At 28.5% G+C, this 20,126-nt stretch overlaps 2 protein-coding genes across 3 annotated transcripts in view; one reads left to right on the top strand and one right to left on the bottom strand.

The window, feature by feature from the left end:
* The window catches only part of LOC127277947 (peroxisome biogenesis factor 1), a 363,271-nt gene that overhangs the window by 129,914 nt on the left and 213,231 nt on the right, over positions 1 to 20,126 (bottom strand). The window lies entirely within an intron of this gene.
* Positions 14,681 to 20,126, top strand: part of LOC127277956 (transcription factor Sox-19b-like) — a 37,753-nt gene continuing 32,307 nt past the window's right edge. The window contains exon 1 of the mRNA XM_051299418.1: positions 14,681 to 15,224. Within this exon, the coding sequence (XP_051155375.1) occupies positions 15,220 to 15,224 (5 nt within the window). The 5' untranslated portion in view covers positions 14,681 to 15,219. The remainder of the gene's footprint in view (positions 15,225 to 20,126) is intronic.

Genomic DNA, 20,126 nt, shown 5'->3' with positions numbered 1-20,126 from the left:
AACATATTTGTTGTGGCATCTAATTATTTTGCTGACATAGCTAAAATCCTTTGCAGTACCACGAGGCCATTTCTCAGTTGTGTTTTTTTTTTTTTGCATATTTTAACGTTTTTAGGGTTTCGTGGCTCAGGCCTTAAAGCCTTATCTGCCTTAGTCTGTTCGTCCATCGTACACTAGTATGGTTACTATAGCAACCGTCACCATGGTGGTAAATGTTACCTTATCAAGCCACAAAACCCTGCAATAGAGGCATTGGATGGATCATCTTTACACAGAAAAAAACTGAACTCAGAATGAGCCGTGTAGGCGGCTCATTTTGATGTGCAACAAAAATGAACCAGGTTGGTGGCGCCACTGTCTATGTCGTTTAGCATTGGCTCATTTTGATTTGCATAAAAAATGAGACAAGGTTTTTTCTGTGTAATCTACCATCATTAATTAAACACTGCATCTTATTTGAATAATTATCATAAAATTAAATATTTCTTCTCACCTGGAAAATTAATATGAGAACTACAAGCAGAAGCTACAGGGATTATAAATAACGCACTTTGAATATATCTTTCTCCCTCTTCTTTTTTTTTTTAGAAATACCAGCAATTCCGGAAAATTTGAATTATCTGAAAAGATCTTCCTGTTGTAAATTAATTGCACGATTACAAAGAATGAACGCGTGTATTTCCGGAGAGTAATTCTTTTGAAAACTAGCTGTCCAGATGGGAATAGAATATTCACCCATTGAACGATACACAAAAGAGGACTGCTAAGTCTTCTTTGTAGGTGCAAATTCCCATGTAAGTAGGCGCGCAGAGAGCCACTCGATATTATTGGCGGACGCTTTTAAAAGGCTTACTGGTCCTGGCATTAGTCGGGTATTAGAGGTTCAGTTGGGTTTGTTCTTTCCTCCGCGGGGGATTTCGCGTAGCGTTTTAATTATGTACACCTGAGCCACGAGCCATCCACAACTTGAACACCTGTAAATACCCCCACGACAACCCCCCCCCCTCCTTGATGCATCAAGTTGAATATATATACAGTTCTTGCAGCAAGGTTATACATTCAATGAGGTGCATTGTTGCTTTGGATTCGGTGGCTGATGTCCCGTTGAGATGCTGTCATTGTTAAACTCTGCGCACGTTTTTCTAAATGGACCTGCATATATATATATATATATATATATATATATATATATATAAAATAAAGAACCTGCAAGTATAGTTACATACTTCTCATCGTTTCCCAAAATTTAACAATACCGGAAATGGTCTTTAAAAGATTCTTCAATTTTCGACTCACATTTTTTTTTCTTATTTATCCTTGTATTCCTGAAGTGGATTTCTAAAACTTTGTTTCTATATGATGTTTACTCATTGCAAAAAAAATATGAGTTACTCTCAAGTGTCCTGTAAACATAATCTATAATTTATTTGCTTCTAATAAAGTCCCTTTGTTCAGATCGCGTCACAAATTCTAATTTACAATTTTTTATAATTTTTCTGAAATTTCATGTTTTATTTTAACTAAATATTTGGTATTGGAATTAATTACAAATATTTTTCTCAGAGATAAATAACTATACAGGGAAAAAATACATTTATATATGGATTTTTAGATATTTATTTAATTTTTAGATATGGTAGCTCATATATAACACAGGCCTACTTCAGAAGCAAGAACAATTTTCTGAATCATTTTGACGCGCTGAATCAAAATCTGATCTCAGAATTGACCCAGTAGCATGTCTGGTTTTCGAGATATTCTAACCTAAAACTAAAAAAAAAAATATTTTTTGACCATATTTGAGATCATGTAACATTAAGAGAAAATTGGTTTTTCAAAAAGGTCGTTACAACATCTGATAATACTGTTAATTCTTACCCTTTAAAATGCATTTTGAAACTTTAAAAAATCTTTATTTGGCTCTGAGTTATTGTCATTTGAATTTTCTGAGTTTGGTGAATGTGTTTCAATATTAATAAATTGAAAAGTATTAGATAATGCTTCAAAAATTCAAATGACAACAACTTGGCACCAAATAAAGATTTTTTTAAGTTTCAAAATGTATTTTAAAGGGTAAGAATAGTATTTACAGATGCTGTAATGACCTTTTTGAAAAAAATATCTCTTAATGTTGCATTCCCTCAAATATGGTCAAAAAAAGGTATTTTTCTTGGTTCTAAAGTAGGCTAAAATTTTGTCTTTTTTTAATTACATGTGTAATTAAATGTCATAGAAAATATCCCGCGTGAAAAACGAACTATGGGAAAAAGCTATCAAAAGCTGGCAAAAGATGGGAGAAGATTTTCGCCATTGTTTTTAAGTTTTATCCCATACTTCAAAGAATTGCAAAAAGCTCACAAACCATTGCTTATGAGCCTTTCCCATACTTTTTTTTAATATCATATAACATTGCTAAAATCTTGCCAAAGTATTGCAAAAATATGGGAATAAAATAAAGTCAATTTTTTCTAACTTACTTCTTATTTTTCTCATTTTTTTTCTGAAAATCATTGCAAAACAATGGGAAAAAGATTAAGAAAGAAAAAATTTATTTTTCTCATTTTTTCATCTTTAAAAATTAGATTTTTAAAGTATTGCTAAAACCTGGCAAAAATATACGAACAAAATTAATCAATTTTTCTCGTTATTTTAGCTTTAAAAATCTGATTTTTGAAGTATTGCAAAAATATGGGAATAAGATTTTGAAAGAAAAAATCAATTTTCCTCTATTTTTCAACTTTGAAAATTTGATTTTTAAAGTATTGCAAAAATATGGGAAAAAGATTTTGAAAGAAAAAATCAATTTTCCTCTATTTTTCAACATTAAAAATTTGATTTTTAAAGTATTGCAAAAATATGGGAAAAAGATTGGTAGTGAAAAAATCAATTTTCCTTTTTTTTTAAACTTAAAAACTTTGTTTTTTAGAGTATTGCGAAATCATTGGAAAAAGATTGGAAAGAAAAAATCAATCTTTCTCGATTTTTCAGCTTTAAAATTTTGATTTTTAAAGTATTGCAAAAATATGGGAAAAAGATTTTGAAAGAAAAAATAAATTTCCTCTAATTTTCAACTTTAAAAATTTGATTTTTAAAGTATTGCAAAAATATGGGAAAAAGATTGGAAAGAAAAAATCAATTTTCCTCTAATTTACAATTTTAAAAATTTGATTTTTAAAGTATTTTCCTCTATTTTTCAATTTTAAAAATTTAAGTTTTAAAGTATTGCAAAAATATGGGAAAAAAATTTTGAAAGAAAAAATCAATATTCCTCTATTTTTCAACTTTAAAAATTGGATTTTTAAAGTATTGCAAAAATATGGGAAAAAGATTTTGAAAGGAAAAATCAATTTTCCTCTATTTTTCAACTTTAAAACTTAAATTTTTAAAGTATTGCAAAAATATGGGAAAAAGATTTTGAAAGGAAAAATCAATTTTCCCATATTTTTGCAATACTTTAAAACTTAAATTTTTAAAATTGAAAAATAGAGGAAAATACTTTAAAAATCAAATTTTTAAAATTGAAAATTAGAGGAAAATTGATTTTTCCTTTCAAAATCTTTTTCCCATATTTTTGCAATACTTTAATAATTAAATTTTTAAAGTTGAAAAATAGAGGAAATTTGATTTTTCCTTTTAAAATCTTTTTCCCATATTTTTGCAATACTTTAAAAATCAAATTTTTAAAGTTGAAAAATAGAGGAAAATTGATTTTTTCTTTCAAAATCTTTTTCCCATATTTTTGCAATACTTTAAAAATCAAATTTTTAAAGTTGAAAAATAGAGGAAAATTGATTTTTTCTTTCAAAATCTTTTTCCCATATTTTTGCAATACTTTAAAAATCAAATTTTTAAAGTTGAAAAATAGAGGAAAATTGATTTTTTCTTTCAAAATCTTTTTCCCATATTTTTGCAATACTTTAAAAATCAAATTTTCAAAGTTGAAAAATAGAGGAAAATTGATTTTTTCTTTCAAAATCTTATTCCCATATTTTTGCAATACTTCAAAAATCAGATTTTTAAAGCTAAAATAACGAGAAAAATTGATTAATTTTGTTCGTATATTTTTGCCAGGTTTTAGCAATACTTTAAAAATCTAATTTTTAAAGATGAAAAAATGAGAAAAATAAATTTTTTCTTTCTTAATCTTTTTCCCATTGTTTTGCAATGATTTTCAGAAAAAAAATGAGAAAAATAAGAAGTAAGTTAGAAAAAATTGACTTTATTTTATTCCCATATTTTTGCAATACTTTGGCAAGATTTTAGCAATGTTATATGATATTAAAAAAAAGTATGGGAAAGGCTCATAAGCAATGGTTTGTGAGCTTTTTGCAATTCTTTGAAGTATGGGATAAAACTTAAAAACAATGGCGAAAATCTTCTCCCATCTTTTGCCAGCTTTTGATAGCTTTTTCCCATAGTTCGTTTTTCACGCGGGATGTTAACAGTGAAAGCTACACGGAGAAAAAAGATTTCTTTTATAAAGTAACTTTTACTCCTTTCAGAGTAAAACTGGACCAACTCGAAGTTTCTGCGCATCTCTGGCAATTTTTACTCCAAAAATAGTAAAATTTACTCTAGAAATAGTAAAACTTACTACGGAAACAGTAAAATTTACTACAGAAATAATAAATTTTACTATTTTTGGAGTAAAAATTGCCAGAGATGCGCAGAAACTTCGAGTTGGTCCAGTTTTACTCTGAAAGTATTAAAAATTACTTTTTCTTTTTCTCCGTGTAATTATTAGCTGTATCAGCTATCAAAAATAGCTAACCATTAATTGAATTTACACGGAAAAAAATTTTCTGTAGAATTTACAGAAACTCCTGCGCCATCTACTGATGTTTCTCCAAATAGAGAAATATGTAGAATCATTGGCATTAAAATCTGTTAATTTTACAAGTTTGAGCTACAGTTCTTAAAAACTGTTGAGTGACCAAATTATGTATACTATATGGGGATAATATATATTTGGTAGAGTATTTCTTATAGGTTATATTCTCCTCCGAATACATTAAATTCGCGGAACATTATTGTATAAATTAGTAGAACTTCTATGTAAATAAATTCATCCTTCAATAATTTTCTAACAAAAAAAATGAGGAGCAAGTTTTCAAAACTTATGATAAATCCACTTTTTCTTATGTCGAGTAATTGAAACAAACGACTTTTCTCACTTAATCACTACAGTTAATTTTAAAATAAAAAATTTGTAATAATTTATTTCTATAATAATGTTTATATACTTAAGACGTTTCCTTTTTAATTAAACTTTCTTGCCGACACTGTGATAATAATAAAAACACTAAATTCTCCTTAACCTCTCGCACTCAATCGTACTCAGCCTTAGTCGAATCACTGCATTGTTTTCGCGCATGCGTTAAATCCTTACAGAAAATATCTGTAGAATTAACAGATTTAGGAACATGTAAAATCTCTAAATCGATGTTAAAGAAGTGTAGCTAAGGTATTAATTTTATTTCTGCGTGTATTTTATTTGTATCGATTAAAATTTTAATTTAAAATCTCTTGTCTTAAATTTGAAGATAATGAAAAAATTTTCCTGTCTTCATGAAATTAGAAATTTTGTTTTAACAATTTTTTGAAATTTTATGTACATACATATATATATATATATATATATATATATATATATATATATATATATATATATTCATGTTTTATTTATAGGCGTGTCTTGCTGTCCTGATGGGAGTGTTTTAAAATAACAGTAACAATATAAGATACCAGGTCTTAGGGAAAAGAGAAAAAGGAGAATGTCCACAGGGTGCATTCCGACACCTTTGCCACAGTCTCGTAAAGTTTTACCGGTGGTCGTCGATTGTCCCTCATTGTTCGTCCGTTTGGACACCTGCCCGACTCAAACATGGAAACAATGGGACAGGTCGACCATCTTTTGTATCACATTGACAATTTGAGCAATGCAAAAGCTCTTACCAACGCCCATAGACAGAAAAACTGTCAGTTTTTGTTACAAACTATCAACAATAACCAATTTCTTCCAAATTGTCCTTAAATTGTCCACAAATTGGAAAAAGAGAAAAAAAAATTCTTGAATGTAAATACAATTTCATAATATGCACTGGTACCAGTACTGCGCTAATAGTGAACTCTGACAATTTTTTGGTAGTGAATTGTATAAACAAAATAAAAGTATAGGTACAATACAAAATTGAGTATCATTGTAAATTTTTCATTAAGAGTTTTAATAAGAAATAAATTGAAATTTGTAACTTGCAGAAAATTTCTTTATAGAGAATATTGTAAAAGAATTTTTTGGTGAAAGTTTTATAACAATAAGAAAAGGCAATAAATCTGCCAGAAACGAGATATAAAGTAAATTTTGCCAGTAAATCCATCCTTGAAGAGGATAATCTTAAACATGAAGAAGAGAATATTATATATATTATATATATACTATGTACCAGTTCTATAGGCTGGTGGCAATCTTTTGTTAATATATATTCGCAGTCATTTATGACTTCCGCCAAGGTAGGTATACCATAGCGGAAACTATACAATTTCTCAACCTTGAAAAATTTTTCAAAATGTAAACCCGTAAAAATAATAATAGCGACACTTTGAACGTATTCATAAGGATCCCTCTAAGGACCCAATACCGCCTTCTCTATTTTTATACCTATGTATATACTTATCTTTCTTATTTTGTTTATACAAGACACGCTCAAGGGTTTAGTTAATCAGCTTTGGTATATGCGGACAATGCGATTCAAAAATTTATTATTCATACTTGAAAAATCAAAGGAGAATCTTTACATTAAAAAAAAAATTTTTTTTTTAATGGCAATTTTTTAGAGTGACTTGAGGTATGTGCGTCGCGTCTATTGCTTGACGCACAAAATTTCGCACCCTCTGATCACTTAGCTAAATTAAACTTAAGGAAATGAAGTAGGGGATTGTATATAAATCGACGGAAGAGCATTGTAGTTAGTTTTACAAGCAAGATACCAATGTGAATTACAATTTACTGTTAGGATAATATTAATAACATTTATACTAAAATACTCTATAAATTTTAATTCGAGACTGAATTAGCAAAAATTTTAATTATTTTGAATTGGGGCTGTTTACAAATTACGTAACGCTTTTTTTTGGAAATTTCAACCCCCCCCCCCTCCCCCATGTAACGCACAGTTATATACATTAGCGCCATTTTTTTGGCTGACCGTGACAAATAGCTTAACCCCCTCCCCCCCTAGAAGCGGTACGTATTTTGTAAACAGCCCTATTATTAACTGAGATTGTGTTACGAATTATTAATCAATTTTAATAACGAATTAATAAAAAGCAATTTAATCATTTATTTAAGGAAGTTCTCTCCCTCCAACGTCAGTCAAATCAATGCCCATTTAAGTTTTCATTTGTATCACGTAGTACTAGCTCAACGCTTGGCAACGTTGGATTATATTTCCCCCGTTCCGTTTCGTGTCGTCTGCTATTGTTTGATTTATTTTCGTTAAATAATAATAATAATAATTTATTATTTTAAAAATCTTAATTTTTTATAAGCAAATTCAAATTATTATTCATTATTATGAATCTTTGAAGAATATACTATTATATGTATATACTACTTATATTACTTTCAAATTTCGCGCTTTTTCTATACCTAACCTACAAGACGCAACGTTGCCAAGCGTTGTGCTAAGTAATTTCTGATTGTCAAAATACGGTGTTTTTTTAGACAAAATAATTAATTGTGAGTCTCCTAAGCCAGGTCTGATCAATTTTATTAAAAGTAAGTGAACATTGGCTATTAAACTTTATGTATATAAAGTTCCAGTAATATCTTTTCGTCAGATTTTTCACAATTTGAGATTTCAGACCAAAAAATTCAATTTCCCATAAGAACCCGTGTTAAATGTGAAAAGAGAAAATTATTTATATCTTTTGTCAAAATCCACCTAGACCTCTAAAAATTTAACTACATCTTCTTTAAACCATTATCTATCAGTTTATCAAGTTTGATAATTAACTCTTCGTCATTTCTGTTTGCGAGAGAACTTCCTTAACAAATCGTAAGTAAATTTTAACTAATTTGTCTCGTAATTCGTATACAGAAAAAATGTGTTGTTTCTGGTGAGTGTTATTTTAACCCCTTGACAGTCGATGGCCCATATATGTCCAAAAAAAGTCGTGCCATCTTTGTGATTTTGGATATATATGTCCACATTAGAAAAAAAAATACTAAATATAATTTCCGCTATATTGGGTGGCCATATTGAATTTTTAAAATCTGACATCAAATTTGGATTCAGCGACCCCAAAAACCCCCGAGTATCAAATTTTGAAGGAATCGAATCAACTTAAAATTTTTCTGCCATCTTGGGTCCGCCATTTTGAATTTTTTAAATCTGACCTTAAATTTGGATTCAGCGACCCTAAAAACTTTTAATACGATGATATGATATTTTTTTGGAAACTTTTTTTTGGGCCCACAAACGATTTTTCTACAAGACTGCGAAGGGGTTAACTAATGCTAAATTACATAAACAATGGCATCCTCAACTAGTGTTGAAGCTTATTGTTTTAACACCATTTTTGGTTCTATTAACAATTATTATAATTTTATAATAACAATTTTTGTTTCCCGCGTAACAAAGGGTTATACTCTCTAAATTTAAATTAGTGAAAATTTCTACTAAATTTTAGTCTTTTTTTACTAAAACTGTGATAAAAAATTATCAATTAATTCAGTAGTAATATTTTACTAAGAATTAATAAAAATTTCTACTAATTTGAATAAGTAAACAAATTCTCACTAATATAAGTGAAAACCCAGATAGCACATAAGCTTGCAGCAAACTTTCGGGAAGCTTGGCGCGCAATATTGCCAACCTTGCGCGGTAAACTTTCCACAAGCTTACTGCAAAGCTTCAAATATCCCGCACCTGACACAAGCTTGCATGGTAAGCATAACCGAAAGATTGTAGTGTAAGGTTACTGCAAAATTGCACAATAAGATTATCGCAAGATTGCTCAGTAAGCTTGCACGGTATGCTTAGAGCAAGGTTGATGCAAAGTATCCAAATAACCTTGCTTTGAACCTAAATTTTTTTTAATGTTTCGTCAAATTTATATGATAAAATTTATATAATAAAATTATATAAATTAGACGAAACATTTTAAAAAAAATTTTAGGTTTAAAGCAAAGTTATTTGGCAACCTTGCACCAACCTTGCTACAAGCTTACCCTGCAAGCTTGCTGAGCAATATTGCGATAATCTTACTGTGCAATTTTGCAGTAACCATACACTGCAATCTTGCAGTTATTTTACACTCCAATCTTTCGATAAGCTTATCATGCAAGCTTGGGTCAGATGGAACATTTGAAGCTTGCGGGAAGTTTGCCGTGCAACGTTGTCAATATTGCGCTACAAGCTTGCTGCAAGCTTACGTTTACACTGGAAAAAAATAGTTTTTAATAAAAAAAAACCCCCATTTACTTGTGAGTATTTGATTTAATATTTTCTTGATCCAAGAAAATTTTACTAGTTTGAAGTAAATTTTCTTTGAATTTAGAAAATTAGTGAATTAAATACGAAAATGTAAATAATTTTCTTGAATAAAAATTCCATTATATATGCATAATAAATAAAATAGTACAAGTTAAATAATGAAAAAGTGCAATGAAATTATTCCATTTATATATTTATGTATTTTGGAAAGAAATCTATTTGGATTTATTATCAGTTTGTAACAACCGCATTTATGGTTTTGAAACACCCTGATGAGATGGGGGGGGGGTGTTAGTGCGAGATTTACACTTACCGCGCGCTATATTCAATATTAGAAGCCAAAAGGGAGAAAGTACCGTGTCGATAAGCGGTGGGGAATTCAACCCCTATATAGTCCCATTCAAAACCGACCGAGGGTGGGTCGAGCGAAACAAAACATATTGTCTGAATTTAATTGTAGAGGGGAGCATTAGATATTCATACGTTACAAGTTCCATGATGCGACTAACAATGCAATCGCGTTCTCGTCCTATATATACACATATATATATATATAAAGGGACAACCACGTTCTTGTTGAACAGGATCTCCAGTCATTTGGACTCGCACACGCGACTTTCCCATTGCCTTTTCGAAACACACTCCTCTCAATATTTAATTGTTCATAACAGATAAAGCAACTCAAAATTTTATAAATTAATAATATATGTTAATTATTTATATTCAAAAGTGCTAATTGGAAATAATTTTCTTATATAGCAACATAATATAGTTTCATTAATTATTATAAAGATCAAAAAATTTAATTATAAATAGTTTTCTCAATAAATTTATTATAAACTTTTTTTTAAAGTGAATCACATTAGTTTATAATGAGAAAAGAAAGCAGCTTATATTTTAATATAAATAAAAAATATAGTATATTGTTGAAAAGAAAAAAATTTGTAAATTCGTATTTATAAAAATGAAGTTGTTAAAAGAGTTTATTACACGTTTTATTTGTGTGACATTATGTGATATCCAATCAAATTGAAACGCGTCCCTTCTCTTCAGTGGACTAACGATGTGATTATCCAGCAATCTGAGGATAGAAGGCGTTACACCCTAATCATCTTCGTGGAAGATGCAACGGCATGGCAGTGATGCGATCAAACAGGGAGTAATGAAACTACCCAAGTAGAAATGTGCCACTGGCATAGTACTGACCCAACACTGCCAGTCAGTATAACAGTACTGACTGCCGTACTGGGCCAGTAGTGGACCAACCCTGGCTGGTAACGCTGTCCAGTACTGATTTTGTCCCGCTCACCAGTACTAACGTAGTACTAGAATAATACTGGCATAATACTGGCAAAGTACTCATCCGGACTTAAAATCTCACTTTTTTACAAAATGCTAAAACACGCTTTCCAATGCAAATTTCATCCTTATTAGCTTATTACTCCCATTTTTACCACGAACAGGTAATGTGAAGCCAATAATAGTTAATGTTATTTAGAATATATAAAATATTATTAACAATAAATAATTAAAATAATAATTATCATTTATATTAATTAAATTATTTTATTTTTAATAAATTATTTTACAAAAAATAATTTGTGTTGTAAATTTTTTTATTTTTTTAAATTCATAATATTTAATTTTTTTTACTTTGCACTTATACTTAATTTAATAATTATTTAATAATTGATATTACACATGAACAAATATTGTACTTATAACACTTAAAACTAAGAACGAAAAATCTCGCACGCATGGGGGATCGAACCCTAAACCCTTAGAACGCAAGTTAGATACGCATACCGCACAGCCGCGCTGGCTTGAAGTGCTGACTTGAAGTAGTTCACCTAATACAAAAGTTTTGATTTCAAAGTTTGTATTATCTATTGATCACGAAAATAAAATGAATTGATTCTTAAATTTTTTAAACTCACAAAATTTTTTCAATTTTTACAAAGATTTAATGAAATAAAACTGGATATCAATTTCAGTTAATTATTTTTAATAAATTATTTTTACCGTAAATAATATTAAAACAGACAAAAATGATTGATGAATTAAATAATTAAAAATAAGTTAATAAAAGACGACTGTAAAATATGAATGGTGAAAAATTTTTTAAATTTAATATTTAATTATTAATAATATTTAAAAATTACAGTGAAAAAATTACATTTGCTTTATTTTCAAAACTATTAGAAAAAAATTCTCAACTTATTGTTATTGTATGCATGATAAATAACTTAATGCACATATTTCAATGAGTACTAAAATAACTAAAAAAACATAAATATATTTTATATAGGTATATAATAATACATTACAATTACATCCAAAATTTTGAGGGAAAGTATTCGAAAGAAATTAATATACATTTTTTTAAATAAAAAATCATCGTTTTCTACCTAGTGAAATAATTTAAAGACTTTTTCATTTAATGTTTTATATCACCGACATAGTACTGATTCGGTGTGAATGACAGTGTACTGCCAGTACTGGTTTTAATATTTTTTTACCTCCGACATAGTACTGATTCGGTGTATTAGTCAGTACACTGCCAGTACTGAAAGTCAATACCGACAGCCAGTATTGGATCAGTACCATGCCGGTGTTTAATTACGGCGAGCTACGGATATTTCTACTTGGGTATATCGATTAAACTGATTGTTGTTATCAGAGAGGGATCTCAAATTGGCCTATGAAAAACTTATTATTTTTATTAACATATTGTATAACTAAGAGCCTTTTCAATAAGGAGCAGTAACTAAAAACAATATTAAACAAACAAAAACAGAAATTTATTTCAACAAACACTCAAGATTAAATATACATTTAAAGTTTGTTTTTTGTATTCCAAGAGTGAAAAAAGTGTAAAATTTAACTCCCTTATGAGTTAAATCATAACTATACAGCTGACGTCATGATGTTAACTCATAATGGAGTTAATTTAAGGAAGTGAAATATTACAAATTTAGATTTTAACTCCCAACGGGATTCTATAAATATCACATCATTTTGGAGTTGAAGCAAAAGTATAGTTATAATGCAATAAGAAAGTCAATTTCATTTCTAAGGAGTTAATGCTAAGAGAGTTAATCTAATGTTAACTTACTTTTTAAGTTAATTTTTAACACCAAACATTTGACTCCGAATTCCGTTTACCATTAATTTGTTTGCTAAAATTTTATACAGTTTAACTGACGTCATAGTGTTAAATGCTTATGGAATTATTATCAAAAACCTTTATGTTTTCAATCCAAAAGAGTAGGAGTTTTATACAGTACCGTTGGGAGTTAACATCTAACTCCCTTTTTTGCAGTGTATTTAAATCTTTGGTGTTAATTGTTTATTGTAAAAAATTTGAAGAGTTAATGGCAAACGGAGTTGGGAGTAAAATGTTTGGATTTAAAAATCAACTCCAAAAGTGAGTTAACATTAGATTAACTCCCTAGGCTTAAAATTAATTCTTTAGCATTAAATCCCTTTCCTTAAACTCCAAACAGTTTGGAGTAAAATTTTTTGAGTTAAGAATCAAATCCATAAAATATTTCATGATTAGATTAATCCCCTAGGCACAGAATGAAGTCTTTTAGCATCAACTCCCTTTGTTTCAACTCCAAAAAAGTGTTACTTGTATAAAATCCCGAACCGTTGGGAGATCAAATTGGACTCCCTTTTTTTAAAGTAAGATTTCACTTTCAATTTTGTAACCAAATTGTAATTTAATCCAGTAAAATAGTATTTCACTCTTTTTGATGTGAAAACCCACGTACATACACAAATCGTAAGAATCTATATACATTGTAAACAAAAGGGATTTAGATATTAACTCCTAATGGGAGTCTCTAAGAGTCGTACTCGGAGTTGAAGAAAAACTTTTAACTCCCCACATTTTTTACAATGTAAGGATTAATTTTTAAACACTGTTAAAAATTCGAGGAGTTAATAGCAACCAGAGTTGGGAGTAAAAGTTTTGGAAATAAACTCTCTAAGCATAAAATTAACTCCCTTAGCATTAACTCCTTTTGCTTTAACACCAAAAAGGTGCGATATATATAGAATCCCATTGGGAGTTAAAATGTAATTCCTTTTTTCACAGAGTAGAAAAAGATTCCGTCAACTAAATGACAGATTACGAGAATTGGAATATTTGTTTTTTTACTCCAAGAAGTGTGAATTGATACTCTATTTAATGAATAAAAATTTGACAGGACTGTAGTTAATTACTCACTAAATAGTGTACTTTCACTTATGAAATTCAGAGTGAAAAAAACTAGAGATAAAACTCCTATATCAAATTCTGACTATAATTTATTCGAGAGAAACGAAAGACTACACTGAAATTAGGAGTGGAATTTTTGTACTTAAATATTAAAGGGTGTAAAACTTAGAGAGTCAATCTTTCACTCCTTTAAATTAACTTCACAAAGAAATAATTTAAAATAACTAAAATTACTAAAATTTAACTTAGAAGGGAATTAATAACTTACTACAATTTTTTAACTCCTGCAGTAAAATAGCGAGTATTTTTACTCATTTTTTCAAGTCGAATTTTAACTCTAAGCATTTTAAGGGAGTCTCCAGCTGACATTATATGCTTTTAACCAAATTATTTACCAGGAGTACAATTTCACTCCCTTTGCCATAACTCCGGAAGAGTAAAATTGGAGTTAAATTTTAATTTCACTCCAAAGAGTGTTACTGGATGGGAGTTAAATTTCAACTTTTTTCTTTCTACAATGTATAAATAGAAAAATAAATAATCGTCATTGAGAAAATGAACTCATTTTTCAAAATTTTCTATTGTATTCTCAGAACAATTTTGCTGTAAATACAGCATGGAGTTCTTTAGAAGACAATTCTTCAGGGAGTATTCTATATGCTTCATTGGGGAATTTCACGTGCACACATACTATACAAGTGGAAGTGTGAAATATAGAGAAGGTAAGTGCGCAGAGCTTGCTAGATTTCAACGCGCCTTTTCGTCGTTCCCTCAGGTCTCAAAACTTGACTCACTCTCTCTCTCTCGCATATCGCTCTAAACCAATCGAAATCCATCCTTGCTACACCGTTATTTCAAAGATACCGCCCCTCAAAATTTCTCATTGGACGTTACCTCGCTCCCGCCAACTTTCATATTCTCATGGGTAGGGAATAGAGGGAGGTTCGAATCGAGCACCTCAGCACCGTCACAACCGGTGCCAGAACCGTTTACGTACACTTCCAAATTAAGTTGTCCGAAGAGAACCACGGTCGTGTATTTCTCTCTATTATTATTAAAATAATAGTACAATTTTTTATATTCATTTATTCATTAAAATTATTTTGAAAAAAAAGAAAAACAGTGCCAATTTTTATTGTCTTTTGTGCCTCGATACACAAAAAAAATTTGCAGTGCTTTTTTTAAAAAAAAAAAAATAATGTACTTTCGGGTGTGTTACGTATGGAAATAGTGGTAATAGTCGGGAAAACTCCTAGTGTTTTATAGGAAAGTAACGAAAAAAAAGTGAAGTGATAACCAGACACATATATGACGATTTAGATAATAATAATTCACTTTTAAAAGTTTTTGCAATTGATATTTATCACTTGCCCAAAGTGTGGTGATTATTTTCTCCATAAGTTTCAAGGAAATTTTTTATTAAGGCAAAGAGACGCGAGTCTCAAACACGGCAGCACAATTGATCTTGATTTGCATCAACGGGCCGCCGGCCACTTCATGAGGTGGGTTCAAAAAAAAAATTAAAATTCTAACAAAATATTTTTTCTCACAGCTATCTTATCAAATTTTCAAAATTTTGATATATTTATATTCAAAAAAGGCACTAGCGATTTACTTAGTCGAATTAGGTAATTTTAAATTACTCATTTGTTTTAGATAGAATTTCCCGATTTGGCCCCAATCGGGAATGTAACGCTCGAACTAATTAGAGCCCGGACAAAAATTTACTATTCCTCTAATGTGCGTGGCTGTTTAGGCGATGTTTTTCAGTAATATGAAAATATTTATAGAAATAATTATCCGTCGGAACATTTGTCATTGTAAAATTGTAACACCCTAGATTTTACACCCTTTGATTTAACTCCAAAAGAGTAGAGATTTTTATACAATTCCAATGGGAATTTAATTTTTTTTATAGTGTGACAACATTGTAAATAGCAAAACAAAAAAAAGAATCTCTTTTATTTTAATTTAAAATTAAAATTACTCATGATTTGACTGATTAAATATTAAATATATTGTAATTCTAACCAATATTTAGAAAATATTTATTTATTTATTTATACATATTTCAAAAAAAATTAAATAAGTATAAAATATAAAGATATATGAAAAATTATAATTTGTTGCAGTTAAAAATAAATTTTTAATGTTATATTTACTTACTTTTGACAACGATTTTTGACTTCTATATATAATTTTAATCCAACTTCGTTTAAGATCTAACTACTCAATTTTTTTTACAGCCTATATTATTAATCACAACATATATATTTTTAAAAATCTAATTAAGAATCACCCCTAATTAATGAATAAATAATTAAAATATAGTATGAAAAATATTCCGACGGCTAAATCGTACGCAAAAATAATTTTCTATTGGGAAATCTGACCCTGCATAGTTTTCTATAAGGAAACATTTTTTTCGACAAACATTTACCACATCGCAATTTGACGAATATTGATATTATATAATCAATACATAATATCTTCCTTTGTAAATGTCACATGTAATTAAGTACACGTTAAATTAAAAGCACAATTAAAATGAAATGGTCGTAAGGGACATAAATTCAGTTATTTTTTTTTTTTTTTTTTTTTTTTGATTGGATACACATAATTCGTTAATTTTATTTTCTTTGATAATATTTCTTCAATAAATAGGGGTTCAAGCAAAATTATATTTCGCTCATAAGAAAGTCGTAAACAGACACGTGTGTCCTATGTGATTCCTGAAAGTTTATGAGTCTTTCAGCTTTCATATCTTTATTATATATCTGTACTCGAGTTTATTGTGAAGAGTATTGTTTGCCAACAACATAATTTCCCGGAAAAATTAAGTTTCAATATTTCAGAATGAACTGATTGAAGGGCGAACAAAAATTTTATATATAGAAATGAGAAATATAAGTTAAAATCGAAATTAAGTAAAAATTACGGCAAATATAATTATTATATATGAATCAATTAATTCGATAATTGTAATGAAAATTATAATTTAATGTTATAAAAAGAATCAAAATTGAATCTATATACCTGTAGCAATAAATCCGTTTTTTTTTTTTACTAAAACATTCCTTTTGTAAATCCCATTAGATCTTATAATTAATTATTAATTTTTAATTTTAATTATTAATAAAAATTGTATTAGCAAAAATTTTATTTTAAAAATAAATGTAGCTTAAAGTTTCAAAAATTATTTTGGAGGTTTGCGGATTATATTTTCAAATTTACTGTAAAGCGGAAATAATTCTCGGTTTTACATCTTTTGACACAATTGGCACTTTTTTTTTTTTTTTTTTTTTTTTTGGCAACAAATGTCTTTTTGAAAAGACTTGGGATTTACAGACAGGACAATGTAATTTACGAATATAGGGGAAAAAAACAGGGATTTACTGGTTACAGGTAAATTTTTATTTTGTTCACAAAGTTTTGAGAAAATTTTTATTGTATTACCTGCAAAAACGAAACAACCGTGCACATTTTTTTTTTTATTGCGGACAGTAATACCAACATTTTCTATTTCACAATTTTATATTGTTGTCGTCTCTTTTGACCTGTTTCTCTATACATTGTCTCCAAAAATGGAAGCGGAATGAAGAACTGTTAAAAATATTTACAAAAAAGCAGTATAATGCAAATTTTCCCAACGGTCATTGAATATAACTTTTCTTTTTTTACAATATACATTGTAAAAACCGAACGAAACTAAAATAAGCAAAATATAAACAATAGAAAAAAATGTATGGATACAATAAATATTTTTGAAATGTAAAAAAACCTTTAAATAAACAAATTTTTACTAAGAAAAATTTTTTTCCTTCACTTTTTATTCATTATTTTTAAGTATATTTGAAATGTAAAAAAAATTTAAATAAATAAATTTTAACTGAGAATTTTTTTTTTTTCTTTACTTTTTCTCCATTATTTCAGTTTATTTAATATTATTGAGTTTTTCTTGTTCATTTGTTTCATATTATTATGTTTTTTTATTTAATTTGAATTCTGGAGCCTGTATAATTCAAACAATATTATTAATGTTAATTGATTGTTAATTTTTTAAATGTATGTATTAATTGTATTGTATTTTTTTTACTATTTCTAACGCGCTCTGAAGAAAGGGACCTTAGAAACAAACTAATTGTAACGATAATTTTAACCTTGATTAAAAGTTTATTTTTATTTATTTAAAATAAAAATCTGTTTTTATTGAATATTGTGGATGCAGTGAAAATTTAAATATCAATAAATTGTATTGAAAATTGATCCTCTGTGTGTATTTTTACTTTTGAAATTTTAAAACACAACCTATAATTTTTTGCTTCTAAGGTCCCTTTCTTGAGAGCGCGTATTTTATTTATTATTTATATACTAATTTTTTTTACATATTATTAATTTCATGCTTCTTATCTATTCAAATAGAAACGATTGTTAGTAGCAAATACAATTAAAATAATTAATTCCATAATTTTTAATATCATTACCATAATATAATATAAAATATAATATTATTTATAATAATTAACTAAATAATTATTTAATATCACATGAATACTTTTCAAAACATGTGAAGTAAAAAATTACACAGTTAACTATTGAAAATATCAAATTAAAACTAAAAGTATATGAAATTTATTTAAATTTTTATACCTAATTTGATAATTTTTGAATTAGCTGTTAATTAATTAACTAAATTATAATTAACTTGATTAAAAATAATTTTAATTAAAATAAATTTAGATATTTTATAAATATAGAGATTAAAATTTGGTATACATATGAAGAAGTATGCATAATGTTTTAGAGGCAAATAAAATATGTAATTAGAAAATAATAATGATATATTTGAAAGGACTAGGATGATAAAATGTGGATTGAAATGGAATAACACCAGTGAGGATTACTTGAGGCGGGCCTAAACATTCAATTAGCACTTCCTAATCCCCCTCCGTTGTCAACAGCCATTACTTCCAGCATCTTGCAGCAAAGTTGTTTCCTCGCACCCCACCATTCGTTTCTTCCATAAGGAAGAGAGAACGACGACCTCGTGTCCCCCTTTTTTAACCCACGTATATATCTATTAATCCTTACTGAATGACACTCGAGGGTGGGGGGAGGAAGAGAAAAAGAGAGAGAGAGAGAGAGAAAGCAACTCTTGGATGATTCTAACCCTACAAAATCGTAACTACCACCCCAGGGAGAAGAGAGACCTCCCTCGACCACTACAGGTTTTTTAATGAATGCTCAAGGAGATCCACGCGGTAATTGTGTTAGTTCGAGAGGCTTGGGTTTTGCGCCCTCCGCCCTGGGGTGACATTTTGGGGTAGAGAGTTGGTTGCTTCGGCCGCACGCCGAGATCAGTTAATGGCTTTGATATGAGAAAAGGATAAGATTAATTTGCTTATGAATCAAAGAGCAAACGAATAAGCAATTACCACACGCGGCACGAGTATCTACGAGAGCACTCTCTCTCTCTCTCTCTCTCTCTCTCTCTTTTTTTACTCGTACATAATTTCCTCTTCTTTTCATTTAATTAAAGATAAACTTTCCTTATAATAAGAAATCTCAGATTTATTTCAAACTCTTCTTCCTTTTTTTTCTGTATACTACTTTTTTTCGCAACATGATTTACGGTTACACTTTGCCCTTTATTTCCATTGAAATTGCTTAAAGGTCAAGGGATATGAATTGAGGTTTTTCTTTACGATTATAGACTACTGGAAATACAGATTTTACTTCCACAATGTTATTTTTTACATTTTAATTAATATAATAATAAAGTCAACGTGGCTCTGTGGTTAGAGTACACGGCTCGCGTCTCAAGGGTACTGGGTTCGATCCCCCATTTCTGTGATATTTTTCCAAATTATTCTCAAAAAATACTATAATAATAATAATAATAATAATAATAAAAGTAGTATAAAAATAATGTAATAATAATAAAAGTATATAACAATAATTTTATAATACTGATGGCAAATATAACGGTATTAATGATAATTATGATTCACTATTGTGTCTAAGAAACAGGAGTGTTTGGCCCGAGATAAACGCAATAATGAAATTCATTGTTGACATATTGATGTCCCTAATGATTCACAGGTGTATGTGACATCTGCATCAATAAATTCAACACCTTGCGCAGTAGCAACAAACGTGTCAATGAAACGTGTCACTGCAAGTGCATATACGCATATAAAATAAAAAAAAAAGAAGAATATATTTCCTATTACTTTAGATAATAATAATAATTGTCAAGCGACATTTGTCATATTATATTTACATTTCATAATGAAAAATATCATATTGTCTTGAAATTAGAAGATTCGAAAAATAATAAATTTTTTAAAAATTTATTATTTCTAAATTTTTTTAGAAAATTTACAAAAAACAAAATTCTTTAT

The sequence above is a fragment of the Leptopilina boulardi genome, unplaced genomic scaffold (genome assembly GCF_019393585.1).
Source record: "Leptopilina boulardi isolate dan_hultmark-lab unplaced genomic scaffold, ZJU_Lbou_2.1 LbouV2_193, whole genome shotgun sequence".
Taxonomy (NCBI): Eukaryota; Metazoa; Arthropoda; class Insecta; order Hymenoptera; family Figitidae; genus Leptopilina; species Leptopilina boulardi.
The sequence above is the reverse complement of the archived record's forward strand: the minus strand, read 5'-3'. Positions and strand labels throughout refer to the sequence as shown.